Genomic DNA, 27,530 nt, shown 5'->3' on the forward strand with positions numbered 1-27,530 from the left:
CCTCAGCCTTACCTTGCACATTCTTGAAACTGGAATGCTACTGAAAGTTCTCAACATGTTTGCCTTTACACCAGGAGGAGGTTCAAACACAAAGATCCGGCCAGCACGTAACAGGTTCACTGGCACCTAAAAGACAAAGATCGTTAAACTCAAACCCAACTCCTTTACTCTTCACTAAATTCAATCCATCTAGCAGCACAATTTAGGTTAGCATCAAAGCCTCATTGCCAGCACATGCAGTGAAGTCCATCTTTTCTTTGGAAGGGCAGGGGAAACAATGAAAGGAATGGTAGGAAGTTTTCAGGTACAATCAAGTTTTCAGAAACCAAGGCTAATAACTGCCCTGACAAGCACATAGTCTTTCTTTAGTCCAGGTAAGTCAATCATGAGAAATGCTACCCTAGGTAGCATTCTTGGCTCTGCAAGCCAGTTACAATACCAGAGCATCAAATTTCAGGTAATTGTTACCTTGGGGTTAATCTCCATTGTAAGGAAGAGTCTGAAGCAAGCATGAGGTTGTAGGGAATGTAGCTTCTTTTCTAGTTGCATCAGCCAACCAGGAGCCAAGTGGACGTTCTTCAGCATTACCCATCTGTGATTTTTTGAAACAGAGTAAGTGCTTTTGAGTTTACAGCTTATGGATTGTGACCATAATTACCAGAAGTAACAGAATCTGATGTTAATATTATACATTTCCTCCTTCTTTTAAGTATATTCCACACAGAATCAGTTACTGTCTACTGTAAATGGGCTAACTTTCCTGTTTCGCAGATGCTACCTACCTTTCCTCTTGAAAGTATTTAAACCAAATACAAGCTGTGAATAACTGTGTTTAAACTGTTTAGGAACTGAAATATGGACACAGTCTCAGTTTGTTTTCCTTCTGGTTTAATCGGTTTAGCCAACAGATTATTTTACTTATTTTACCCTTCTGCCACCCAGTACTCTAACTAACAAAAGAGACAGAACTTACCTTCCAGATTTTACTGCTGTGTTTATTGCTTTATCTGCTTGGTTAAACCCTTCAGCAGAACCTAAAAGACAAAAAGTAGCTAAAGCTCTTACCCCTACCAATTTCATTTATGCTTGACTGATGAAACGAGGTGTGCTCTTACCAATAGCAATAGAAGTAATCTGTGTGTTCTGCTCAGCTGCAAGGTCTTCAACATGACCACTGGCATCATAGCCAGGTACAGAACACATCAGCACAGGAGTATTAGGTTTCACCTATAGTCCAGGAAATTTAAAAGGATAAGAGGCAGGCACTATACAAAATATGAGAATGCAGTAAGCTCAGTCTGTCTTCCCTTTGTCAGCTAAAGGCATAATATAAACTCAAAGTAGCAAAAACAAATAGGAACACAATCTATTCCTATGGAGAGAAAGACAAATGGAAGAAAGAGAAATGGAAGAAATATTTCAATGTATGGTGATAAATGGAAGAAATATTCCAGTGACTGGTGTACTTACTATAGAATTCATGCAAAGTCTATCTCAGGATATCAGCCTTTCAAAAAAAGTCAGGTTACCTCAGTGTCTACAATGTGTGTTAGGTCTAAAGGCTGCTCCATAATGGACATGAAAGACTCTCCAAGATTTGTGGAAACAAAGGTGTGAGCCATTGCCAACAAACGATCTGGACGGAAGGCTTGGATCAGCAGCAAGCGATGAATAGCCTGTCCAATAGGAGCTGAAAAGGGGAGATAAATTAGATGGATAGGTCAGAGAATGACCCAAAACCTTCCYCTTTTCAATTCTTATTTCATCATTCATCTTGTTCGGACAACTGGATTTTTAGAGAAAAATTATCCCTTTGAAGTATCTGCTGCATCTTACTAATGRAGTGATCATATTCCCTTTTCACTTTGTCAAAAGTTAAGCTTACTGTCTTCAGCTGGTTGCTATGAAGTCTTAATTATCTGTTCAATTTCTTTTGTTGCAAGCCCTTTAGAGGACTGTATTAACAAGATACTTTTGGATTCTACTGAAATGCCAACTTTATAAAATCTACAGTCTGGAAGCATTGCCCTTAAAATCACTTAAGGGCAATGCAAAATCACTTAAGTTCCCGTGACAGCAGAACACTTTATACCCTTTCACTAATTCAAAATCTAGTCTGCGGTTAGTCTTTGAAATATCACTCCTGGCTAGCATAAACAGGTTAGATAACTTAGATCTTTTAAGTTAAYTGTCAAGCTGCTTTACAGTAGCTACTAAATACAAGCTTAGAATGCTTAATTTAGAAAATCACTTACAGAAACACAGCTTGAATAATCACAGCTGGCAAACATTTCCTTACATTACCTTCCTGCCCTTCAGCTCTTCCCCCTATCAGTAGTTACCCTCAAGTTGTAAATCTAAGAAATTAGCACTAGCAACTAATGYAATAAGAATTAAAACTTCACACTTAGATATAACAACTGCAGCAGTAAATACTCTAGTAGACCTTGTCCTCAGAAAACCTGTGTTGAAGTTGAAGCTTTTTAGAGTACTGAATTGCACCCTTGAAATGACTAGGGTTAATCCAAACTGTTATGTGCTCTAACAAGATTGTGGAGAGACATTTTATGCTCAGTGGAAGACTAGAACACAAGATACGAGCAGGAACTAAGTGTCGTGGTTGCTGCTTAGAACCTCAGTCTGCTGAAAACACTTCTCTTTCACAATCCCAAGGTTGTCATTTTCCCATGCATTAAGGTCTACTTTAGAATTGCCTTGAAAATCTAAGTAATTCTACATAGAATAAAGTTGGTAGGATCAGTGGGGACAATAGTGCAACTCAACTTACTTGCAGGTTTCTCTTCAGTCCAAAGGTATGGTACAGTCTGCTCTGGTGAGCTGCTATCCAGCCAGATGCAGAATTGCTGTATCGAAAGAAAATGCAAATTTTGAAATTGGAGTTTTGCAAAACTTGGAGTTTAACAGCTTCAAGAGCCTGCTGCAAGGGCTCTATGCTGTACAAGCGTAACATAGGTGAAGTCTGTCCAGATCCTGCTCCTGATACTAGRGAGGTTCTCAATCTCAGCTTTAAAAATAGAGCATTTTTGTATAATGTACTGCAGAAATGTTCAGCTACGTAACAGTTTTCAGACAGAAATAACTCTGCGCAAGGTATGGTTGAGCTTGGCACTGTCCAAGCTCCACTAGTCTTCGATTTTCAAATCCTTTATTGATTTAAAAATTCGAATAAGTAGCTGAMGTGTTTAATCAATGAAATCCACAGTTTTGTAAGATTTTTACCATTTAATGCCCATATCCTAACATCCATCTTTAGAATAAAAGCTTAGATTGAGTACTAAGCATTTGAGTGATGCAGCATTTGAGCYTGTGAAGTAGGACAGGGCTAACACTGTTAAGCAGGAGCATTCTTATAACAGACCATTAGTCAAATCAATTTAATTGAAGGAAAAGATTAATTTAGCCCAGGCTACTAGATATAAGTGGTCTGAATAAGACTGACCAAAACTGCACGTGGACCATCACATTTAGTAGTTCTTGAGTCAAGTTTTCTTCAATGAACTTCCGAGTTTATTTTTTTTTTAAATCAAAACCCGTATCTAAAACTTGAATTATGCTTCATCCATTACACTCTTTAAATCTGTCTAATCATTTCACTGCTGTCCTATAACCTTTGCATTTCCCCCACCACTGATTCTACAGACTTCTACCAAATCCCAGCTGAAGCTATGAATTATTTCTCCCCTAAGGCTGATGATTTTTGGACTGCTGAGAAGATTAGAGGCAGCAAAGAGAATTCAATTTTTAATATAAAAACTAGACAGGGCAACCAAAATTAAATGCACCATTTAAGATATGGGCGCATTTTTGAGTACGGACTATCACAAGTCAGAACACAGATGTATTCTTAGGACAATTTGCTCTTTTATCGAAGATAATACTTCAGTGTAGCACAAAGCTCTTAAAGGAAAAACCTAAAAAGCTAACCAGGGCATTTAGTGCAGAAGCAAACCCTACCCAACACTTACCTCATCAGCTTGAACCTTTGAAACAAGGTCCTTAAATGCAGGAAGGCAGCTCAACCTCATCATTGCTTCCGTTTGCTCTACAGTCAAACCACTGATTTTTGGAAGAGATGCAGTATTTAGTACTATCTCCTTCCCTCTCAAGAAGTGCTGGAATTCTGCATCATATGTAGGTTCCCTAATGGTAAGAGAACAGAAGACTTCAGCAAGGTGCTGATTTCAAGATATCTCTTGCTTTTTCAACTATAGTGAACTGAGGAAATAAACGTTTACCCAATAGTGCCTTTCAGTTTAATCCGAGCCAGCAACATAGCAAATGTTATATGATCTTGATGTAGCATGCCACGTGCCACTCTATTGAAAGCCACCTACCAACAGAAGAGTAATTTTAGTAGTATAAGGAGCCTTGAACACTGATCTTTTAAAAATGATTGAAGAATCACATTTACTAAATAAAATATGGAACCTGAAAGAGATCCTTTGTGATGATCGAAAGACGCTGAGTATGGTCTGTAATTCCCTTGAGGTTTGGGTTCTCATACAAGACATTGTGATAGATGTCCAAGAAAAACTGGAGAGAGTACTGGTACAGGAAATGTATCTGAAAGACAAGGGAGTTCAGTTTCCTTTCTGAAGAGTCCTATTTTTTGATAGTTAATGGCTTACGCTCACAGAATTGCAACATTGCAGCCACGGCTGGAATTAGACAGTACCTACTAAGCTTTGAATAGGAAATACATGAAGCTTCTGGTAGGGAGAAGAGCTCATCCTACCTGTTTCAGTGACTCCATAGTAAAGTATATACTGCTGCATGCTGTAGAGAGGGGCAAGTACTGCTGGGAGACGGTCTCTACTTCTTGCATGACAATATCAGTCTCTTCTACTTTTCTAGTGACCTCTGCTGCTTCCTTCTTCAGGTTCTCAAGAGTAGTAATGATGGTGTCATCATCCAGGATACGTCCCTTCACTTCATTGAGCGCCTGCAGCAGGGATTTTTCCAACTGACGCAAGCGCAGCTGAAATTCACCTTAATTAGAACAAAAACTAGGTTATATATGGTACAGATCTGTTAGCCTTTATGGACTGTATGACCTATATATGCTTTGCCATTGGACACCCTGAAGAAAGCAAGAGCATCAGCTATAAAGATACTTTAYAGCTGTATAAAAGCTAAATCACTGTATTTTTTGATAACAGGATGAAGTTACTGTAATTCTGAGAAACATACCTTGAAGCTTGAGGAGATCAGAGCGTTTTTCATCAACATCTGGTCTTTCCGCTTTCAGGACCTCATTCAAACACTGGCTCTGTAGGCTGCTGCGAGTTACTGTGAAGTTCACAAATGTAACACGAGAGCAGAGATCTGGTGGAAATTCAACCTATCACAGTAAACATAAGAAACATTTTTCAGCTCTCTGGCATACCATTTCTGCAAACAGGATAGCTCTGAGTTTTACTTACTGTTGGATCTCTGGTGGAGAGGAAGATAACAAAGGACGGTGACAAGTCAATATCTTGGTCTCCCAGGGTAATCAGAACTCTGCCTCCAGTTCTCCGGACTTCACGATTCAGAACAGGATTCAGAACTGGATCATAGCTCTCCACATCCTAAAAGAAGGAACATATTAGTCTGGTACTCACTTCAAAATGTCTCAAGCTAAAAATCCTGATCCAAATGAGGCTTAAGTGCTAGCAGAAGTCCATTTGCAGTTGTTTTGGAACATGGATCACATTCAGGGGGTATTTCCACTTCAGGTTTGTAGTTTAGCTACATAAGCACAAAGTTTAGGCCATAACCATACAGAATCCTAGAAGTTTAGGCTGTAACCACACAGATCATTAACAGTACTGCTAATGGTCTAGTTGCTTTGACGTATAATATAGGTCCTCTTTGCAGCACAAGCAACGCAGTTACTGATCCTCACTTGTGAGCCAACCATTCTTTCTTCTACTTCTGTGCAAAGAAACTAAAATAATTCATCTCARAAATTAAAAGCAACTGTACAAAAGACTGACTACTACTTTATATTACTAAAACATCTTCCTGCTATTCAAAGCAGATTTAATTCTGGATAACTAGTGATACTAGCCAATATTTTAACCAGGACGTCTTCCACAGAAGAAAAAATGGTATATGAGAACTAAGTAACAGACATGCAGGTTTTAAGTCATTTTAGAGACTGGAGGTAGATCATTTAAAAACAAAAGCATTTAACCATAAAATGGTGGAAAAGGGAAAACATACTCATCTCCTTTTGACGGCTTACCTCACTGATTATAGTTTCCTCAGGACTAATACCTCACTTACTACTCAGTATTGGTTATCCCATTAAATTACGGTTTGAAAATGCAGTTACTTGCATGTTACTAACAAAGCAAGTCCAAACTTTTCTTGTACACAAGATAGAATCGAAGACTTATAAACAGTTTCTACATGATCACACAACTAACCTGAACCAGAAGAGGGTTGCCAAATCTCAATGCGCTTTCCAAGTTCTTCCTGAAAGCATCATCCAAGAAACTAGTACGAGTTATCTTACGGTCTTTATATTCATTCATGATAAATTCTGTAGCTTGTCCAGAGGGATCAATGATCAATGGATACCTAAGTTAGTAATAAAACACTTCCATCATTTAGGTTTTGATTGCAGACAACCTTTAAGCAGTTTTATGAAGTTAGGCAGCATTATTAGTCTCAACTCTTCACAAGTCTATATACAAGTCTTTAGATTTCTATATTGCAGAAATCAGTTGTCCAGGTTCAATGGCTTACTTTCTTCTGGAGTTCTCAAAGGTCACTTTGTATTTGGACAACAAAACAGCTTCAGTTTAAGCAACAGCTAAGCACAGTAAAAATGCAAGCAGAGATGAGTGCTTACTTTCAAATAGCTGAAACTAACTTTCACAAATATTAAAATCTCTTACAACAGTGAAACTCAGTGCTTTCAATGAGTTACTGTGATTCTTTGATAGGTTCAAAAAACCAGCCTGCAAGAACATTGTTTTAGAATTCTGTATCCTAGAATGAAATACCTATTAAATCGCTTGAGCATGATGGCATTCTCAGTGCACAGGTCATCTGCAGGTAGAGAACTTGCTTGCCAGCGAAGCCGCTCATCTGCATTGGAAAGGTACTCAGTTCTTGCAATGTCTGTACGGAACTGAAAAGTACCACGTCGTTAGTATATGACTTAAGATTCTCCACCTATCTGGTGAAGATATTTTGAGTAAAAGCAGCTCTACAAGATAACTTTTTGCAAAAGCTCCATTCTGTACTTAAAAGTTTTAAGCTTTAAACTGTTGCAGTAATTTGATTTATGATTATGCCGTCGTGACCCTATCATTACCTGGATATTTGCTTGCTGCAAATGGTGAGACCATGTAGTGAACAAGTTCTGACGCATCTGCTGATCAAAGTAACCAGCATAAGCAATAAAAGCTCCTGAAAGCAAGCAGTCTCCTGCAATAGTGGACATCTGGTTCTTGAAAGTTTCACTTGTCTTCTCCCATCGTTCACGTTCAGCAGAGAGACTTTTCAAAAGAGCTGTACTACGGTTTACCTGGAAAAAAAAATGGTGACATAGTCTCTTTAGGTGATGCACTGTCACAGTACTTATTCTGGGGAGAGTTACATTGAGTCAAGGCCCAACTTAAATTGAAAAGCTTGAAAATGAATTGTGTTCCTTCACTTCAGTGTTAACTTATTATGTTGGTATTCCACTGTCATGTTGAAGAGCTTAAAAGCAAAAGTACTTGCATAATAGTATGTTAATGATTAGATCAAGGACATTGAAAAGTTTTAAAAACATAAAGAAGTCCTGTTAAGATATTACAGTACATCCATGACTATTTCTGTCTTCCAAGGGCTTCCCACTTATTTTCAGCCTGACATGTGCTGTTTGGATGGCCAACTGGCAACATGAATTGGTACTTCTATCTCTAGCAAGGTTTCAATAGCTTAAGAAGCTTCATGAGACCCAGGGATGAAACAGATAGCCCAAGTGTGCTAGCAGAAGCAGCCAGGTTTGTTCAATAAATGCAAGTTTGAAAAATAGTTCCATTTCTGACTATCAAAATTGAAAGAATAGAAAGTTGCTATTATGTAACAGAGTCTTACTTTCGCTTCTACAGCAGCCAAGTCTGCCTTAATAGCTTGTGCCTCCGAAATCAGTACTGCATATTCTTCTTTGTAACGTGCAATGCTGGCCTCAAGATCACGTATCATCTGTTCCACTTCATTTGCTTTCTGTTGGTTGTCTTTGGCATCATTCTCCAGTTTCTGCAGTTCATTACGTAGAGGTTCTACTCTTTTCAACATATCAGCATAGTTCAGCTGTAAACAATAAATAGGGATTTACATTTTCTAAAATAAAATGTGTTAATAAGGATCACAGCATTCAGGCATATACTACTGATTGCATCTTTTCAAGCTTAAGTACTTGTGATACATAACTATGTGATAACATAAACTTAGATTGTCTATGGTTCACTAAGACTTCAGTTTAAATCAGGTCCAGACGTAATACTAATTGCTCTTTTTGCTCCTCTGTAGACTCACAGCAAGACATTTGAAAGGTTTAGACCACATAAATGGAATCTGAAATAGTGTGCAATACTGTTTTGAATACATGTACAATTGGGTCTCCATACTGATACTGACCTAATCTGCCTTTACCTTGGTAAAAAACAAACAAACAAAMAAACACAAAAACCCCAGCACTGTCAAGCCACAGAACCAGTCAATTAGCTTGAGTCCTGATAACAGGTTCTACCTTTACATGCCACTGTCATTCACAGCAGGCACAGCTTTAAAAACAAACATACTATTGTGCTGAACGCCAGCAGGTCAGTAACCCATCCTTAGGTATCTCAGCATGAAGGCTCCTTCCCCAAAGCCTATTCCTTTAGGAAACTAGTCAAGCTTTTTTTTTTTAAAAAAAAAAACTCCATCTGTAAGTCTTTGACAAAGCTGTGTGGGAATATGCCCCATTCTGAAGCAAGACAGAAACTGTGAAAGTTTCGTTAAGAGGACTGCAGTGTATTTTCCAGCATTTGTCTTCCAGAAACAATTGTCTCGTACTATTAAAGGATGACAAGAGATAGAGAAATCATTAGCTAGTGTTTACTGTAACCCTAAGCTTCTGATTGCAAAATGTGCATCACAACTGACTATTAGTTCTCTGGCACAGTACTACAGAACCCACGTGCATTCACCCGAACCTTCTACCAACTATTTTTGAGCAACATAGCTTGCTGTATTTAGCTGAATACTGTTAAACTAAGAGCCTTCAGACTCTGATAGTATCAAATTCAGGTTGCATTCAGTCACTTTACCTGTGCAATTGCCCATTTCACCATAGGCCCACAGGCCAATGAAGCTCTGTTTACAATTTCGTAGTTGTAACTTGGATTTGACAAATAGTTTTTCTTCATCTTCTCCCGGATGGCATCACTGCAAAGGAAAARTTTTTAGAGACAGATTCAGTACACTGGATGTCAACGCAAAGATGTCAAGTATCCCATTATCTGGTCTACTGTCCACATTTGGCAAAAACAATTTCTAGTAGTTTTGCTGACTAGCAGCTGAGATATTTTAATTAGTTGAAGATGTTTCAGAAATTACAACATTTAACAAGTTTTTAGTATTACTCAGTACTTTCAACTAGTAATAGGGCTTTGACAGGAACATACTACTTTGCAAGAATGCCAAAATTAGCTAAAACCAGCTGTTTTGTCCTGATCTGCATCTTTGGCCCAGTAGCCTGTTTCCCACCTCACCTGTACATTCATTACATGCAGAACTAAGGTAGTCTCAGAAGAAGCAAAATTCTATTAAAGCAATTACTTGGACAGAGGAAAAGTCCAAGATGACCTTCCATGTCTTTGTGAGTAGTTTATTCACATAATTCACACTTGCATTTTACCTGATTTCTTCAGCAGAAAAGTTAACGATCGTTGGAATGAAGTTTTCTCTCATAATGACTGAACGTATTTGTTTCCAGTCAGTTGTACTTTCACCCAACAGTAGGCAGATGGACTCCAATGCCAGCTTCACCGCTGCTGGTGGGTTAGCCATAGAACGCACCTCTACCAGGTGCTGTTTCTTTATCGACTTCACAGCTAACCAGTGCCAGAAAGACGATGAATTTTCATTGGGAGGAAAACAAACAATTAGCGAAGTCTGTTAAAATATCTTGGATCTGTAAAGAAGTTTCAAGCTTCTCAAAGGAATTCACGGTTATTAGAGAAGCAAATACTAGTGGATAACATTTGACCTATTGCATCATAAGATAAGCTTCTGTGAATGTCAACCTACCAACTGGCCACAGCCAGTCTATCCTACTGCCTAAAAACAATTCTCTTGAAGTTTATGTAAGCAATGTTTCCTCTACAATTTCATGAAGGCACAGCTTCACTGTCACCTTACCTATGAAGTAATAAGCAGAGTCCTTCAGACTATGAGCCTTCTTCATAAATACATAGATGGAACAATTAAAGCTGGTTTGCCAGAGAGGAAGTAGCCAACTATAAAGGCATCTCAATTATCAGCCTATATACTTTAGTTAGAAAGGACCAACTCAAACCCCACTAACACATGTTCCCATTGACTTTGGTTATAGGTCCAATCATAGACCATCATCTCTGCAGGTACTGTACCATTCTGAGCTTCAATGACAGCTGGCTCTACTTTGTCAAGATCTTCTTTCACACTCATCTGCTTGTCTGCAATCACCTCCTGCTGCTTGTGCAGCTGTTCCTGAATCTCCTGGCTCATGACCTAGGAGAAAATTCCACAAAGAGCTGCTTTTCAGAAGTTGAATTTCCTCAAGTAGTTGCTCTGCAGCCTGTAATATTTTACCAATAAGAACATTTACTATTCACAAAGATTCAACAAAGATTCTTACCTTTTTCTTCTCAGCTTCTTGCTGATCTTTCACCATCTTTTTCAGCTTGTCATTAGCTGCTGCATTCTTCACTTCCAGCTCCTGACTCTTTATTCTTAGGTCACGCCGTAGTTCTTCCACCTGAGATGGATTGTAAGATGTGAGAATTCAGACTAAGCATGGAGACTCATTTAGTAGCTCTGCTAGGCTTATAAAAGGCAAAGTTGTAAAGATATGAACCTGATCAACTGTTTCCTTGATTTTTCTAAGGCCAACATTCAAATGCATTTGCTGTTCCTCTAATTCACTTCGTTTCTCATTGAACAAGTTGGCATAATGGTTGATGAAATCCAAATAGTGGCGTGGTGTAATTGCCATGGTTCTGCCTCCTCGCTTTGCCAGACGAGCATTAGCCTTTAAGAATGAAGAAACTACAGATTATGCACCGATTTTCAATCCATTCAAATACCACAGGTTTTTTTTGTTGTTGTTGTTTTGGGGTTTGTTTTTTTTGAAACAGGCACTTGACATTCTAACCTGGAGATCAACACCAATTAATCACTGTAGTAAAACTTACCTGATGAAGAGTCTGATGAACAAACACACAACTATTAACGATAGCTTCCCTGTGCGATGGTGGTTGTGGTAGCTTATCATACACGACAGGCATGTAATCAGGCACAATATAATTTGGTTTCTCAAGATCCATTTTGCTTGTAAACTCTTTGCCAACTTGGTATAGTGCCTCAGTTGACCAGTCTCCAAACCAGTTCAAGACACACCTGAAATACAAAGMATTTGTTAAGCCTCCCCAACAAGCACAATTTTAATAGTATTTGTAAGGTATTTTGAATATGCAGCAGTTACCTGTTGAAGAGAGCAGGAGAGGTAGCTGCCCTGTCCTTCAGGCCCTCAGATGATGGATTCATGGTGAACACAACATGGAGATTACGAATAACTTGGCTAGTGAACCATTTGTAGAGTTCTTCATGTGAATCTAGCATTAGGCCTTCTTTCTGTGCTCCTTCTTTACACTGAGTCATAAGAGTGGCATATTCATCCCCTTCAAAGAGACCAGGCACCTAATGCAAAAGAGAGTTTTGTAGTAGCTTATAGCTGTAAAAAGATGCTTGAAATATTTACTTAAGATCTTCTTACCTCTCCATTGGCTAGAAGAGTGTTCATTCTCTCCAGGAATCCAGAATCCAGTACATTTGACTCATCCATTATAAAAGCTATTTTTTCATTTTTACAGCCAGAACGTCTCAATACTGTCCTCAGGTCCTCATCAAAATCTTCACCTGTGTATTTTCTATGAACCTGATGAGATTAAACACTGGCTATTAACATTTTATTTTAACTTTTCATGAGATTGCTTAGAGATAAATATTTAAAAAGCATGAGTTTTGAACAACAGTTTTTGTTAAGTGAAGCAGGTATGCCAACCTTAATTTGGTAGACGCTCAAACCGTTCATCCAGGCAACAAATCTTGAGAGGGTTGTTTTCCCTGCTCCGCTGACTCCAATAAGCAGCAAATGGCCTTGTGGTTGACGAAAAATTCTGAAAAAGAACGTAACCAAGCATATTGGACTGACAGTGTTATCAGCTTCCTGAAGATTTTTTCTTGAGCATCTAGACTAAGTCAGCACCAAAACTGGTAACACACATTTCTCCAGCCAGGATCCTGTTATCTGTAGGCTAGAGCTAGATGATCTGTTGACAAGAATAGGATCATGCTCCACTCTTATTTAGGCTTAACTAAGGTTACTCTATTTGAGAGCAACTCTTTAGATACCATTTATATGAACAACATCAGTCTCAACTTACCGGTCAATTCTTAACACGTGATCCAAGACTTCRTTGAACAGAACAAGTGGTACATCAAGTTCTTCTTCATAGAAGACTTTCAGCCTAGCTTTTACATAGTCTCTTAACTCTTCCTGATCCACTGGAATATAGTCCTAGAACAGTCAATCAGTACAGTATGGAATTTAAGATTATGGGAGTTTGCTTAGGAACCCATTTAGAATAGATGAAAACAAAAGTACTGGAGTATCATATAATGTAGCAATTCCCTACAAAAGCTTAGGAATGCCTGTGCATTTAACTAGCACAGGAGCATGTCTACAGCTTAGAGCACTACACATAGCAGCACTGGGTTTAACATTAAATCTACTAGCCATACAGTAAGTTGAACCTGAGTTRCCAGTCACCAAAGAGACTGAGAAGTAGCACTACAGACTTGGCCTTCTATGGTTATTTTAAAGTCTTTCCTAGGCATTTACTATTGGTCACAGAGATATGTAGCAGGCTGGATGGACCTTTGTCCTGATCCAGCAGAGTATCTGCATGCTACCAGAAACAGTCTGCCATAAAATTTACAACATGAGTGTTGTTCAAAGATCATTGTTTTATCAAACAGATTCCATATGCAACATCTGTCAGCAACACTCAGTAGAGAGTATTCCTCTCTACTCTGGAAAAATATTTTATATTGCCTTTATAATTAGTGATGATAGCTCTTACAATAGCATCACTGGCGTAATACCTATTAACTTTGTGGCAGCATTCACTTCARATAATCAAAGAACAAACTTCTTATGGATTAGTTTAATTAACGAAGGACAATGATTATATTAAGAGAGTCATAAGAGCCAGATGGGTCAGTGGCAAAGCCCTGCTCAGATTTCTACCCCAACCCTTCACCTTTGATAGCCAGTTGCTGTATAAGATTGGTCTGCTCATAGCTTTTTCTTTGTCAATGTTGGGGAAGTGTTTCAGAGCAACCGTATCAATGTTCTCATCAGTCCAGCGCCTCTCCTCATCTTCCACAAGTCTGGATAAAGAAGAAAGGTCAGTAACTACAACTCCTCTGTGAAAGGACAGTCACCTCACACGGCAGTACTACTCTTACACTATGCTTCTAGTTAGCTTAGAAACTACTTTCAGAAGCGTGAAGTTCAACTGAAGGAAAAAAAGTCTAATTTGTATTTTGGCCATTTAACAGTAACCATGCTTCAGTTTGGTCTTCTAAGGAAATGTGATAAGGAGTGGGAAGAATTCATTTTGCATCTTTCTTACCATCTTATGCTTATTTTACCTGTCTTGGAAGAGACGTAATGCTTCATGGGCCCAAATCCTGATAAGGCCTTCAACTGGTAAGGTTTCTAGTGGTCTTAATGCTTCAAATATACCTCTCACCCATCGAGTCATTTCACGAGGTGAATAGATGTAGTGTGGCTGTGTGTCTTGAGTGAATCTCTCCTGAAAATTGAGATAGTTAATTACTGCATCCAGAAGTTATGCCATGTTTTTACAGGCATATCTTGTGTTGCAAGATATTGCTTTGTCATCCTCATTCAGTGGTTTTCACCACAACTCAAGCAATTGTGTTCTTATACACATTATCCACATGAAAGGCAAACAATGCACATTAAGCGCACATTAAATGCCCTCTGCAACAAGGAAGACTAATCAGATTTGGGGCTGTATTCAATAGTTACCTGAGACATTGTGTAGAATTCTACCATAGCAGCAGTGAGAGGTTCTGCATATGTGCGAAGCGATGGGATGAGTCGCAGCATTGCACGATTGAATGTTCCATATATCTGAGTAAGTGAAGCTGGTCCAGGATAGTCCACATAAACCACAGGAACATGTCTTAAAAATCTAATAGATCGGTGTGTCAGATACCCCAAAAGATCAAGTTACAGTTTACAGTATTTCAATTAGTTTTGCAAGAATTAATTCACTGCTTGATTCAAAATTTTCAGCAGTAACTACAGTTTGTTTGGCTGATCCTTAGTGTCTGACTCAGGTCACAAAACATCCTGAAGTAATCCACGCTATTTCAGACAGGTTATTTAAGAAACGTAAGGCCACTGACTGGCTAACAACCAACTAGTAGTAGYTTAAAGCAAAGAACACAGCTTCAGTATAGCTAATATTAAACAAGTATATTACGAACAGACTCGACAGTCAGTTYTTGAATTTGTAGCCCTGCTCTTTAGCTATATAACTGTTACTAAATACAGTACCTGTGTGAGAGAGGTTTTCTCCCAGGATCAGTAGGTGGATTACATGCACCAACAAACTGAATTCTCTCCAGTTTCACCCATGTCTGGTCTGATGTACGATAGAATCCTCCATGTTCCACCATCTGAAAAGTAAACAAATATCCCAGTCAGTGTGGCATTAGTTTTTCCGGAAGATAACTGTATTATGAAACAGTTAATTTCAAAGGAAAACAAACCTGTCTAATGAAGGATATGACTCTCTGCGTGCCATACTTATCCATGTCTGGCAAGTTAATTTCATCACAGAACAGCACCAACCACTTTCCTAACTGCACAGGAGCCAGAACCACTCCATTAGGTGTACGTCTGTATTCACAGTAGTGATCAAAAGTTTTCAAGAGCAGTTCTGGAGTAGTAGCACTAGAGAAGTTGAGTCCAACCACCTTAAAGAATAGTAAAGAGAAAAGAAATAGTTACAATATGCTAAAGCTTGAAAGAAAAGATACTAAGAGTCCTGGAAATAAGTATGTTATACTTGACTTTTGCAGAAGTATGTATGTCACCTGTATCTCAGGATAATGTCCACATACTTATGCTTCCCTCTGCAGTCTCCATTTACCATGCAGCAACCCCTCCTGCTCAGCCCTGCACACACAGCCTCACAATTTTGTATCATTGTTATTCCACCTAAATACACTACAGCAGAAGAGCACTTGTTGGACATTACTAAAGGTTTTTAAATACCACTTGGACAAACGCTCTTCTATTATTGAAACTGGATAGGAAAGAAGTAGCTTTCTGGATAAGGAGTTTGAGCCATGAATTTAGATTCTACTCAAAATATTTTTTATTTTTGCTCCACTGAAGAGCTGGTTAGCAAATCACTTAGACACTAGGCAAAGACTGCTTTAATCTTTAAAAAGGTCAGAGATTTGTTATTTCTCTGTAATTCATACAAGCACACACAAAGATATACCTCCATATCAGGCAGGGCTCTGAGAGCACTGAAGAGGGTCATGGTCTTCCCAGAACCTGGTGGGCCACAGAGCACTAGAGGTTTATGTTCTGCCAGCCAAGTATACAGCAACGCTTCGTGACGAACTGTATCTAGGGTTGGTACCACAACATCAGGAGCTGCAACTTTGTGTGTCTCAACTTCAATTTGAGGAACTTTGGATTGCCATGGCACCCATTCACCTGTAATGGACACCTAGGAGCACAGAAACATCATTGGACAGATCAGAACAGGAATGCAGTTCAGCCTTAAAAATGGGCTTTTTATTCTCAGAATAGTTTGTGGCATCAAATTTGATGCAATTAGTTAAACAGCAAGCTTATGCCACTGTTCAGAGACAGGCCGGAAACTGTAAGATTCAGGACAGTTTAGGGTTTTATATTCCTTTTTTTTGAATTTTACCACTGAAATATAACGTAAGCTCCTAAAAACACAGAACAGCAATGCTTCTAGCATAAGAAAGTTTTTACCTCATAGTCAATTATAGGTATGTTGGGTGCAGTCGGCAGTGGCACCGTGGTGATTCTTCTAATATATTCTCCTAGCTCTGCTCTCATTTTCAGACGACTGTCTCCAGAAAGAGACCAGAGTATTGCATAGACCAAGTACCTCTGTAGAAAGCAGAAGCAGCCATTACTTGCATAATAATGGAATGCAGCTTAATGAATAATAAATCAATCTAACTGCTATACTGACACACCAAATACAGAAGTCACTGTTAAATTTACCTGAATATAACGTTCTAGTTGATCTATCTGCATTGGAAAGTCTGGATGATTAGCATTATACTGGGCTACGTTGCGGCAAGCTTGATGCAACATGGAGAASAGAGAACCAAGACAGCGCAAGCGGGTAAGATCCATAATGTGTTCCAACTTGAAAGCATGTTCAAGTGCTTTAGTCACCAGGCCGTTAGATGTGAAATATGGCTGCATTATAGTTGCAGCATCTCTTTGAATCTGTTGGGGGAGACAAACACTGCTGAAAGCACTTGCTTCTTATCTGATTACTAGGCAGCAAAGAGTAATTTATTTAAGATTTGAAATGCATCATATTTTAATACTCTTCAAAAAAAAAAAAAAAAAAAAAGCTTTTCTATTACAGGCTGTAACAAGTCTGAAGTAAACTCTACTCTACTCCTTGTGTTCTAAACCACCCCATACCTGCAACATTGGGGATGCTGCTTCTTCTCCTTCATCCTCTTTGCCCTTGCGCCTGCGCTGAGCTTCTTCCTCACCTTCATCCAGAGGAATGCTTCTTAGTCTGGCTAGGAAGTTATTGAATATCATGTCTGTACTGAGAACATCCTCACTGAACCAGACCATGCCACACCTTGACACAGTAGCTAAAGTGGCATACTTCAGATCCTGTACCTCAAACATGATACGCACCTAAAGAGTAGAAATTTAAAACAGAGTTTGAAGCTGAAACAAACAACCAACAGAGCTTTTAAAATAATTTATACTTAGCCTCTAAAGAGTCAACAGCAACGTAACACTGTGCTAAGTTCATCATAATATTACTGCTACCCTAGATTATTAATATAACGTGGAGTTTGTCTTATGAGACTAAGCATAACATGAAATGTTTGTTTCCCCAAAGCTCTTAACTCCAGCAAAGAACTACCTCAAATCTGCTTCTGAGGATAAAGACTGCACTAGTAGAATTACAGTAAAAGCAATTAAGTTTGTATGTAAAAGTAAATTTTATACGTAAATATTGTGTGAAAGCAGTAACATTACATTTGGCGGAAGGCTGAGACGTTCTCCATTTGGCAGAGTTAGTAGTTTGTTGTCATCCAAAACAGAGTTCAAATTTTCAACCCATTCAGGATCTACATCACCATCAAAGATAATCCACTGACGTTTCTGCAGCTCACCTCTCACGTTGTCTATGATCCTGCATTGAAGGAAACGTTTATTGTGGTTTTACAGACAACAGAAAGGAAGCTCAATAAGGGCAGACTATTCAGAGCACAAATTTACTGGCTATTTTTTCATTTGTGCTACTAAAGACTCACTTTCTCAGAACATGTGTAAACAAGCCATCTGTCCATTCTCTGGTATTTGGATCCAAAGTACCATAAAGGTGATCTTTGCTGATTGCTTTTGGATCAATAATATGAGCAACACCTTCCACACCCTCCAGCCGTTCCAGGGCTTTCAGAAGCACTCTCCAAGCCATACTCTTTCCACTTCCAGAGGGACCAACCATCATCAATCCGTGATTTATCTGTGTAATTTGATACAGCTGAAGAACCTGTGACAGAAGAAGTGATTAATTCTTAATTAAGTCTGAAGTTCTGCAGTCAGTCTTAGGCATCTACATTACTGCTTGCCTAAAGGAGTGAAATAAAGCCCTAACACTTTTCATAATAAAAAAGTAAGTTTAGACTTATGCATACATTAATTTCTGTTCCAAAAAAAAAAAAAATTTGCAGTTTTACAATTTACCTTTTCAACCCACATRCCACCAACTTCTTCTCCATCACCATAGGTAAGGTACATTTCCTGACACACTTTCTTAAGCTCCTCTCGCAAGGCTGTCATCTCCCCACGATGATACTGCACTCCAGGGAATACATCAGACAGGAGACTGAACAGCAATGGAATGTCTTCTGCAACCAGTTTTGGTACCATAGTTTCACATACACTCTGGATCAGAATCTGCAGAGAAAGTCACGTTTTGGGTAAAATTTTTTGTTAAGTTTACTTTGGTGAATGAGTTTGACAAGGAATATTTGACTAAATATTTTAATGGTAGAGCATCAGATGAGAAATTGGCAGCTCTATTACAAACCTCAACAGCAGTAGGTAGTATTGGTAAAAACAATCATTGATGAGCTTCAATTTCGAAACTATGCAATAGACKGCTACTGGTTTATACAACTATATTTGCTTAGATCTCCTCAATACGCTTTTAGTATCAACTGCAGARGAACTGAGCACCAATAAGAGTAATGAATGCAACACCTCCTAAGAATAAGTCCTTCACTACTACGCATCCATAGTCTCCTAAATTCAACTCTTTTTTAACTTAGTGCTTCTAAGGTATCAAATCACCCTCTCCAACTAACATTACTTCACTTGCATGGCTTAACACTAAGCGCTTAGCTCTGCAAGTATTAACTCTGTTCAGTGTGCATGCTCTACTTTGTCACAAGATTTAGGAGTTCACACACACATTACCTCTTGTTCTGGTAAGTTCTCAGCAATTTCTCCCTCATCCACAACTTCACCACGCTCTTCTTTCTCCCGCTTTATCTTCTGAATCCTCTCCCTCTTCACATTACCTGCGCTAACCAGTACGCTCTTCAGTGCTCTCAAGCCAAAATCATAGTGACTTTGAGAGGACAGCTGTTCATCACAAAGCCTAAGAATCAAAAGAGGTAAAATACAATTTCATTCTCAATAGAGACTGACAGAAAATTCAAAAAAAGTGTATGTCATCGTTTATTCAAAATGAATGCTGCAAAACATGTAAATGAGTACAGTAAATGAGTTAAAGARCGTTACAGATTTGAACAATTAATTCTGTTTTTACTGAATGGAATCAAAAATATTACTCACTTGAAGAATGGCACAATCTTATTGGCAAGCACTTCAGCTGTACGGAAACCTTGTGAGTACAACATGACTTGGGCAATCAGCTGACGATCTGGTTTTGTCATTGCCAAGCTACGGAACAACTTCTTCAAATTGTCAGGCAGATTTGATCTGCCTGCATAGCCAGGGTTCATAGTGATGAAGATAGCCATGTCAGGGCTCACTTTGACTTGTTTGTTCAGCAGCTCACAGGTAATAGGTGTTGCAGCTGAAAACACAATACATTTAGTTACAACTGAGTCAGTGACCACTTGAACTGACAACAGAAATCACAATTTTAGCATTCTATTTTAGTTTGCTACTGTAATGAACAGCAAGTCCTCTTCAACTGCAACTGAAGTTATTTGATTTTTACCAGCTGAGAGCTACTTCAAGATTTTAAGTTTTGATGGAAAGCATCTTCATTCTTGAATTGTTTCAGAGAAACGTAACTGAGCAACAGAACAGCATGAAGGACAGTTTAGAGATGCAGTACAACACTATTAACAGGTACATACTTTTGTCATAGTTGGGGTTGGAATGCTCTCGCAAGGCTTCCTGGATGCACTGAACTTGCTGTGAAACAGCAGAGAGCATACGTTCCTCTAGTCTGTTGAACTCATCAAAGCAGCCCCATGCACCTACTTGGCAAAGCCCCACAAAGATGCGTCCCATTGCCTGCATGCGGAGAGGAAAAGTTAACTGAAGTTCCAACTGCACAGGCAAAGGGTACAGAGAATAGCACTTTATAATAGGCACCCTAAAGGTAGGGAGGAGTTGTATTTGTACATGGGTTACCATCTTACAGTACTGTAAGAGTCATAACAAAGCTTCAAATGGACATTCAGATGCTGCTTTCTGTTACTACTATGGGCAAGCAATAGATTATGCAGTGGACTTGACTTTTTTGTGAAGATACTGCAGTATCACGTGTAGTAACAGAAAACAGCAAACATCTGATACTACAGTATCTTCACAAAACAGTCAAGACACGTCCACTGCATAATCCATTGCTTGCCCATACTATGAACACCAGGTACAGTTCTAGTTCTCTCATCTCAAAAAGGACATCAGAATTGAAAAGCATTTAAGAGCAGCAAAATGGATGGCCAGAGTATGGTATAACTACAGAACAACAGGTGGAGTCCACAAAAGGTAGCCATCCCTGCCCCATTCTACTTCTTCCCTTCCCTCTGTTTGCTTCTACAGAACCACAATTCCTAAACCTTCCCCCAGTTTACTGCTCCATTTTTGCTTTTTTATTTTTTAATGATAGAGCATCTGCACAATTTACAGGTATCTGCTTAGCTAAATGTTATAGGTAATTATTTTGAAAGTAAACAGTGCTGGCTGTTGTAGAGTTCTGAAGAGACTCCTAATGCTCATCAGCAGAGACTATATTTTTAAAAATGAAATGATTTACCTGGAAGTCAAATGTCTCATCACAGTTGAAAACCAACACAAACCGGCCAAGCTGATGTCCAAGAGCCTTAACAGATTCTGTTTTACCAGTACCAGCAGGACCTATTTTTGAAGCAAGACAGACGTTTTTCAGTAGTTACAGCATGAGGTAACACAGCTCATCCATCAGAATCTGCTTTTTGGCAGATTATGCGGTCCCTTACAACAGAGTTCAATAAAACATAAAACTGCTCCTCCAAAAGATTGTTTGTTCTTCAATATCTTAGTTACAACAATTCTCAATGTTTATATTAAAGATATAAATTACAGRGGATAGGAACTTAAGTACTTGTCTGATGTGTTAGTTTTACTTTGGTACAAACTTACCAAATGGTGAGCCTCCAAGTCTTGCCTCCAGAGCTTGAGTCATTGTCAGGTAACAGCGGTCAGTAAGAGGAGTCTGTACTAGTTTATCTTGAACACCAAGGTACTCAAAACCATAGTTGAATTTGGCATTTGCCATCTGAATGGAGAGCTGTTGCAACACATCTGTCTGTTTTGGGTCAAAGTAGAACCGCATTTGGCTAAGCCACTCAAAGGACTTGGAGTTGTCAATTTTGCTTTTGATCAGTGATCTTGTAACATCTCTCTGGTGTACCAACTCGGTAATCTGGAGAACAAAGCAACTTCTTAGATCACAGCAACACAACCAACGAAGCCAGGGATTCTACTGCTTTTTAGAACAGAATTGCCTTCACTCAGAAATCACAACCCCCCAGCAGCATCTAGCTTAAAATCTGTTGCTATGAAGACAAAACTAAGATTATGTTAACTGTTCTTGTTAGGGACTTATCCAGCCTTCAGCAAATTTAGTCCTGTCTACAGTTAGGCTGTTAAGCCATTATACCACTAAATTTGGTATTTCTCCTGCCAGAAACTATGAACTAACTCTTAAAATGGACCAGATTTTTTCCTTTTAGAGTGTAAAAGATTAGCCCAGGATGATTTTACTTTTTCCCTCTCAATCCTTATCTACAAATTAAAGCAGGTAAGGGCAGCTGAGACACTTTAGATAATAAGATGTTGTACCTTTGAATGAAAAATAAAGATCAATTAATGGCTTCTGCATTTAGAAGAGTTAGTCTGACTATCAACTCAGTGATCTAGTTTATAACATGCTATCATGCACTAAATTGATTAGAGTTAACAGCTACCACCACCTGCAGGACCAGGWCTTCCTGAAATAAGAAATAATAATCTTAGACTAGCTAACCTCTTCATTAAATCTTTAAAAAAGCTCACCTGCTAACCTAGAAGATGAAAAGAGGTTATTACYTACCAAGTGTTCCAGTTTCCTTCTGCGAAGGGGTGGCTGCTCCATCAACACAGAGTCCGCTAGGACATTGAGTGTGACCTCAACGTTGGCTAGCACAGAGTGGAGAGGACTGCTGTCCCCACCTCCACCCATACCATTGAGGGCTGACTCAACATTCTCTGACCATGCAATCTGGGCTGACAGGACAACAAGCTGAGCCTGTGTAACGAAAATCCTCATTAGACAGTTGTTCTCACTACAATAATGAAGCTACAATATGTTTAAGTGATCCATATTGATACCTGGTATTTGTCAATCCAAGAGATGTAGACTGCTGGATCAATTGAAGTTGCTTTACCAAAGATTTCTACTTCAGTAACAGACTCTGCAAGCAGTTTAGCAAGGGTCACTCTCATTTCTCTCTCAACAAGCGTGAGCCACTCATTGATCTTGGGATGYTCTGTGATGGAGACAGGTGTTTTGAACAGCACCTGCAAGAGTTAGATTTAAGTCAATTCTTGTTTTTAATAAAAAGTGTGTAAGTATGTGAACAACAACAAAACAAAACCMCCAAACAACCGTAGCTATACCTCCTCTCCTTCACGTGAGGAGATTCCCAGGACCACCGAGTTATCTTCATTGAGAATTATGCTAGAAACGCCAGCAAACATTTTCTTGAAGTGCTTCTGCAGTTTGGCAACGTTTTTGCTGTTTCCAATAATTTCAAGCAAGTCTTCATCACCAACAAAATAAAACCTATTAATTAGATAAAGTAAGATCAATACCACAACTGCAACTATCAATTATTATTTATTTATTCTTCACAGATGGTCATTATCTGGGAATAATTGATGCGTCCTTCCCCGATACGGTTAGAGCTCAAGAACCGTAAATATGCTAGAAGTTAAAGCTCAGTTCTAAGCTTAAGCCTCAGCTCTAATGGTCTGTACCACATAGCAAAAGATGCATACATGCTCCATACTAGGAGCTCCATACTATCTACCCAAAAGATCCATAGCAGTGCTTGACATTGAACTAAGTGTATTAGGTAGGTAGGAAAAACATGGTATCTTCTTATGTGGAGTTACACGCTTACTCTCTCTCTCATGCTGCAGAAGAGCATAGGCAAGTAGGAAAACAATTTAAATACTTGATTGTGACAGTTTAGACACTGTCACAAACCAAATGCAAAAATCTAGCAGTTAATCTAATCTGTAAGTTTACAGAAAACAGCTGAAATAGTTCCTTGAGGAATTTTAGAGTCATAACCAGCCATGAATGATTAAGTACAGGAAGTTTTAGTTCCACTTCCCGAGAAGTAGCTATGACTATAGTCTTTATATAAAGGACATGAATTTATATGGTCAGAACATCTTTTATTTTTATAACATTTCACATTTTAATGTTTATTTATATATGAAATACATAAAAAACTGGCAGAGGCTTTACAAAATAATATGCTGCTCCTGTACAGAAACAAATTATTTTACTTCAGCAACCAACTGAAGTCAGCTTCTTACCGAGGGAAGGAGGACCTCTCCCTTTCCAAGTATTCTCCCAGTGCCTTCTGGATCTTCCCAAGCAAGTCTGCCAGTCTCTCTAGTGACCTCTGCACACCTTGAATGTTAAGAACATCCATCACAAGTGGAGATTTGGACACCTTTTTCATGAGTGCCAGAAATTCAGTACTGATGCTGCAAAGGAAATGACACAGTACCTTAGTGCAAACCAAGTAACCAGAAGTCTATAGAACTCCAAAGTTATTTCTAAATGACTGCTACCCCTCTAATCATTGTGGCTGTCCTAGGGAATGGAGGCTTAAACTCTCACAGTAGCTCTCCATCTACTTCCAGACAATAGCAATCTAACTTATTTCCAATGCTAAATCTATAAATTCCACTTCTGAAGGTCAACTTTCTTCATTTCCTGWAAAGTAACATAAATCTGATTCTTTGAGCCAAGTGAAAGAGTCTAGAATGAATGAGGAAGAACAGATACATTTAAAAGCAGAGAAAAAGAACACATCATTGGATGTTGACAATAAAAGCTGAGGCAATAGAGATAAGCCTGCTTTGTATAGGCACAGTGCTGGAGAAGCCCTGAGGTAGCTGGCTGAAACCAGCAACAAAAAACACCCATCCCCACCCAGTCTGAACCATGATCATTATTTAAAAATTCCTATGTCAGCCTGTTTTATGTGYCTTTTTCTTCCATATTTATCTACAGGCATCTCAGCATATTTGCTTGCTTCACAGACTTAGATCTACAGCAGCACTGAAATCCAGCCAAATTAGATAAAAATACAATTAATATTCAAACTTCCGTGAGCACTACACCAAAGTTACAAAGTTGCAGACCTGTCCATAATGTGCTAGGAGGGAGGCAAGAGGAGAATACAGGGGTTAAAAACCTACCTCTGAAACCGCTGGGTCTCTACGGGCAGCAAGTGCTTGATGTCAGCACTACCAGTAAAGATACCCTCCAGGTAGACCCATCGTCTTTGGACATCTATCCAGACATCAAAGAGTGCCATGATACGRTTCAGTTTATCTTCCCAGCTAAGGGCATCTTCCTCAAACACCTGAAGTTTAAATGCCATATTAATATTCAGTTTGAAGGTGTCTCGAGTTCAGCTGCTAATAACTGTTACTAGAAAAAACAACAATTTAAGAGTTTCACAAAAAAAAAAAAAGCATATGCAATTAGTCATTTGTCAATCTATATGTGCTGACAAATACACATTCTAAACAAGAGAGGAAAGCAGAGTTAATTTACTTTGAAGTAAAGAATTTTATTAAGTAAAGAATTTGTTTAGCTTTCTTTCCCATTTTACCTTGTAATATGGTGACAGCTTCATGGCAGACACACTGTTGATGTGYTCTTTTACTTTGTTGAAAAGGTCATCCCATCCACGAATCAAACGACATTTGTTCTGGTAATTGACCAAATCCAGTTCGTAAGTGTTCCAAACTTCTCTTATCTAAAACAAAGAGTGGTTAAAATATGACATCAATCATTTTTGGTCCAAGCAGCTATACAGTATGAACATATTATAATTTAATTTTTACATTTTTACCCAAAGATTCTGGTTTTACACTCAAGCTTTTGGTAAAAAGATTAAGGATATGATACTACCAAGTAAAAACTTCCACAGATTGGGGGTTTTCTGGTCATTATCAAAGACTGCTGTTCCAAAAAAATGCAAGTTACATCAGAGGACGCTTGCACAAATTTAAAGCTGTTTCAAAAACAGTGACAGAGCTCCACAGAGACCCAGCACTTTCATCAACTGCTTAGACTGACAAGTTTACTATACAAGTATCAGCCACCTGATTGAAATATTTTTATTTGCTATTGCATGTGTGTACGCTAAAGTTGATACTAGCCTGTTTCAAGAACTCTTCCAAAGCCATCTCTCCCTGAGCCACAAGCAGTACATCTTTGACAATTGCTTCATTTCTCTGCAAGTCAACATCCCAAATCTGACCCAGGGTCAATTCTGAGACAACCCAGTTAACATGAAGCCTCTTCATTAGCTGTTTCCAGTGACGATCTTTAAGAGCCTCAGATTTCAGTTCAATGACCAACATGTTTATCTATAAAAGACAAGAAACTAAGTTATATCCTTGAATTTAAAATTTAAAGTGCACAGATTTTAGAGGTGAGTGTAACTTACCTTCATATAGCCCTTCAAAAGTCTCTGAACATATTCATAAGAGGCATACTGTCGCAGGCGTGCAGGGAAGTTTTTCAGTTGGTTCAGCAAGCCATCTAAGTTTTGTCGAAGCTGTCAGTAAGATAAAAGCAATTAAGTATTTCTTTAAGTTCAGTATATGCAGCTGTACTAATAACAGCTCTCACTTATCCATAATTTTTCACAGAAATTTCTCTCAAACGAGATACTAACTATTGTACAACTCTACATTTGTGTTTAATGTTACATCTATTTGCATAAGATGCAGTTGGTTTATAGGGGAGATGCTGATTTTCTCTGTCCAATTAGRACTTAGGAGACAGGACTGTCACAGGCTTCTTGTTCCCAGTATTCTCTAAGTTGCTCTGAACACCAAGCTAAAACTGATGCTGTTTATACAACCACATCATGAAGTTTCTCTGTTGAGGTCTTATAGCCAGTTTAAAAACAGCACAATCCCTTCTCTGAAGATACAGTCAAATCTCATTTTCAAAACTACCGGAACTGCGTAAGTCCCCTGGACAATTACTTAAGTTGTGACAGAGACCTGTGGAGCTTTTTAGCTTAGCATTAAAAAAAAATGCTCATGAGAAACTGAAAAAGTATCTATGCACAGAAAATGATCTGGAATGCGTGGTACAATTAACACGTCTATCACAAGAAGTCTAATTCTTAATTCACATACACTTGCTATAGTTACGCTGCTGATCTATATAGAAGCAAGTACCTTGCGAGGCTGTACTGAAACCCAGGGTTGTTCTTTCATTTGGTCAATCTGTTCCCAGACCTTGGAGAGTTCAGACCAAACTCCTTTGAGATCTTGCAACTCTTCTAGAGCTACCTGTAGTAAAGAATATGTTGAGCATTAGCATCAAGTCCTACTTTCTTCAGTAATTAGCAGAAGGGTGAGGGGAGGGGGAAAAGGGAAATGTGTGTTAAACAGAGCACTTCTAATACATTCAAAACCTTCAGTTAGCTTGCCMGTTAAACAAAACTGCAATAGTCAGGGTGCTCAATGAAATTCTTGCATCTCAGGTCATGTAACAACTTTGTAAAAGCAAGCCAGTCACTGAAAAGACAACGGGCAGTCTCTTAAGGCTAAAACTGAATGAGCCCACAGACTGCGTACTGGCACTAGTAACTTACAAGCTACAAGTAACTATCTTAAGGAAAAGAGAGGCAGACCTGAAACGTAACATTTTTGTTGTTGAAACCAGTAAATTATACAAGTAGGTTGTACCTGAACTCGTTCTTCACTGCCACTGAGTAGTCCCGTATCTGTTAGTTCCAGGGCTTCCTTGGCCTTTGCACACTTCTCACGATCATCCTTCAGCCTACCAAATTTTCCTTCGTATATTGTAAGAGCTTGAAGAGCCTCTTCTGGACGTAAGTTTCCCTAAAGTTCACATGGAATATGTTAATCCAAGCACCCTACAATCAATCTGGAGTTATGCTAAAAGTAAGGACTAGACACTAAACATCGATTTATCTGTCCCATTATTTCCTATTTCCAATATGTTAGCAATATGGCTATAAACTTATCCAGAAAAAGAAGTCTCATCCCAAGTTTAGATGGAGTTTTTGGCTTTACTGCACATGGCCTTCCCTCCCACAACAAAAGGGCAGCTTGCTTTCTT

At 38.7% G+C, this 27,530-nt stretch overlaps 1 protein-coding gene across 1 annotated transcript in view; it reads right to left on the reverse strand.

Moving 5' to 3' along the window:
• The window catches only part of DYNC1H1 (dynein cytoplasmic 1 heavy chain 1), a 44,594-nt gene that overhangs the window by 5,622 nt on the left and 11,442 nt on the right, over window positions 1-27,530 (reverse strand). Inside the window, exons 17-69 of the mRNA XM_085317435.1 lie at window positions 27,134-27,289; window positions 26,621-26,734; window positions 25,876-25,986; window positions 25,586-25,795; window positions 25,033-25,179; window positions 24,614-24,780; window positions 23,720-23,893; window positions 22,790-22,955; window positions 22,502-22,690; window positions 22,224-22,418; window positions 21,272-21,554; window positions 20,907-21,007; window positions 20,002-20,161; window positions 19,469-19,712; window positions 19,088-19,271; window positions 18,353-18,565; window positions 17,920-18,158; window positions 17,642-17,798; window positions 17,063-17,290; window positions 16,628-16,858; window positions 16,370-16,510; window positions 15,861-16,094; window positions 15,121-15,327; window positions 14,906-15,027; window positions 14,372-14,537; window positions 13,969-14,132; window positions 13,575-13,704; window positions 12,696-12,829; window positions 12,314-12,428; window positions 12,026-12,187; window positions 11,735-11,949; window positions 11,445-11,649; window positions 11,108-11,281; window positions 10,889-11,008; window positions 10,641-10,761; window positions 9,908-10,103; window positions 9,318-9,435; window positions 8,101-8,316; window positions 7,331-7,543; window positions 7,017-7,144; window positions 6,435-6,588; window positions 5,445-5,591; window positions 5,212-5,362; window positions 4,757-5,010; window positions 4,450-4,584; window positions 4,257-4,351; window positions 3,987-4,161; window positions 2,789-2,864; window positions 1,530-1,690; window positions 1,116-1,227; window positions 974-1,034; window positions 469-592; window positions 13-126 (exon numbers count right to left, since the gene is read on the reverse strand). Coding sequence (XP_085173561.1) covers window positions 13-126; window positions 469-592; window positions 974-1,034; window positions 1,116-1,227; window positions 1,530-1,690; window positions 2,789-2,864; window positions 3,987-4,161; window positions 4,257-4,351; window positions 4,450-4,584; window positions 4,757-5,010; window positions 5,212-5,362; window positions 5,445-5,591; window positions 6,435-6,588; window positions 7,017-7,144; window positions 7,331-7,543; window positions 8,101-8,316; window positions 9,318-9,435; window positions 9,908-10,103; window positions 10,641-10,761; window positions 10,889-11,008; window positions 11,108-11,281; window positions 11,445-11,649; window positions 11,735-11,949; window positions 12,026-12,187; window positions 12,314-12,428; window positions 12,696-12,829; window positions 13,575-13,704; window positions 13,969-14,132; window positions 14,372-14,537; window positions 14,906-15,027; window positions 15,121-15,327; window positions 15,861-16,094; window positions 16,370-16,510; window positions 16,628-16,858; window positions 17,063-17,290; window positions 17,642-17,798; window positions 17,920-18,158; window positions 18,353-18,565; window positions 19,088-19,271; window positions 19,469-19,712; window positions 20,002-20,161; window positions 20,907-21,007; window positions 21,272-21,554; window positions 22,224-22,418; window positions 22,502-22,690; window positions 22,790-22,955; window positions 23,720-23,893; window positions 24,614-24,780; window positions 25,033-25,179; window positions 25,586-25,795; window positions 25,876-25,986; window positions 26,621-26,734; window positions 27,134-27,289 — 8,709 coding nt within the window. The remainder of the gene's footprint in view (window positions 1-12; window positions 127-468; window positions 593-973; window positions 1,035-1,115; window positions 1,228-1,529; window positions 1,691-2,788; window positions 2,865-3,986; window positions 4,162-4,256; window positions 4,352-4,449; window positions 4,585-4,756; window positions 5,011-5,211; window positions 5,363-5,444; window positions 5,592-6,434; window positions 6,589-7,016; window positions 7,145-7,330; window positions 7,544-8,100; window positions 8,317-9,317; window positions 9,436-9,907; window positions 10,104-10,640; window positions 10,762-10,888; window positions 11,009-11,107; window positions 11,282-11,444; window positions 11,650-11,734; window positions 11,950-12,025; window positions 12,188-12,313; window positions 12,429-12,695; window positions 12,830-13,574; window positions 13,705-13,968; window positions 14,133-14,371; window positions 14,538-14,905; window positions 15,028-15,120; window positions 15,328-15,860; window positions 16,095-16,369; window positions 16,511-16,627; window positions 16,859-17,062; window positions 17,291-17,641; window positions 17,799-17,919; window positions 18,159-18,352; window positions 18,566-19,087; window positions 19,272-19,468; window positions 19,713-20,001; window positions 20,162-20,906; window positions 21,008-21,271; window positions 21,555-22,223; window positions 22,419-22,501; window positions 22,691-22,789; window positions 22,956-23,719; window positions 23,894-24,613; window positions 24,781-25,032; window positions 25,180-25,585; window positions 25,796-25,875; window positions 25,987-26,620; window positions 26,735-27,133; window positions 27,290-27,530) is intronic.

Source organism: Rhea americana, unplaced genomic scaffold, assembly GCF_003343005.1.
Source record: "Rhea americana isolate MKP2758 unplaced genomic scaffold, rheAme1 scaffold_5, whole genome shotgun sequence".
Classification (NCBI taxonomy): domain Eukaryota; kingdom Metazoa; phylum Chordata; class Aves; order Rheiformes; family Rheidae; genus Rhea; species Rhea americana.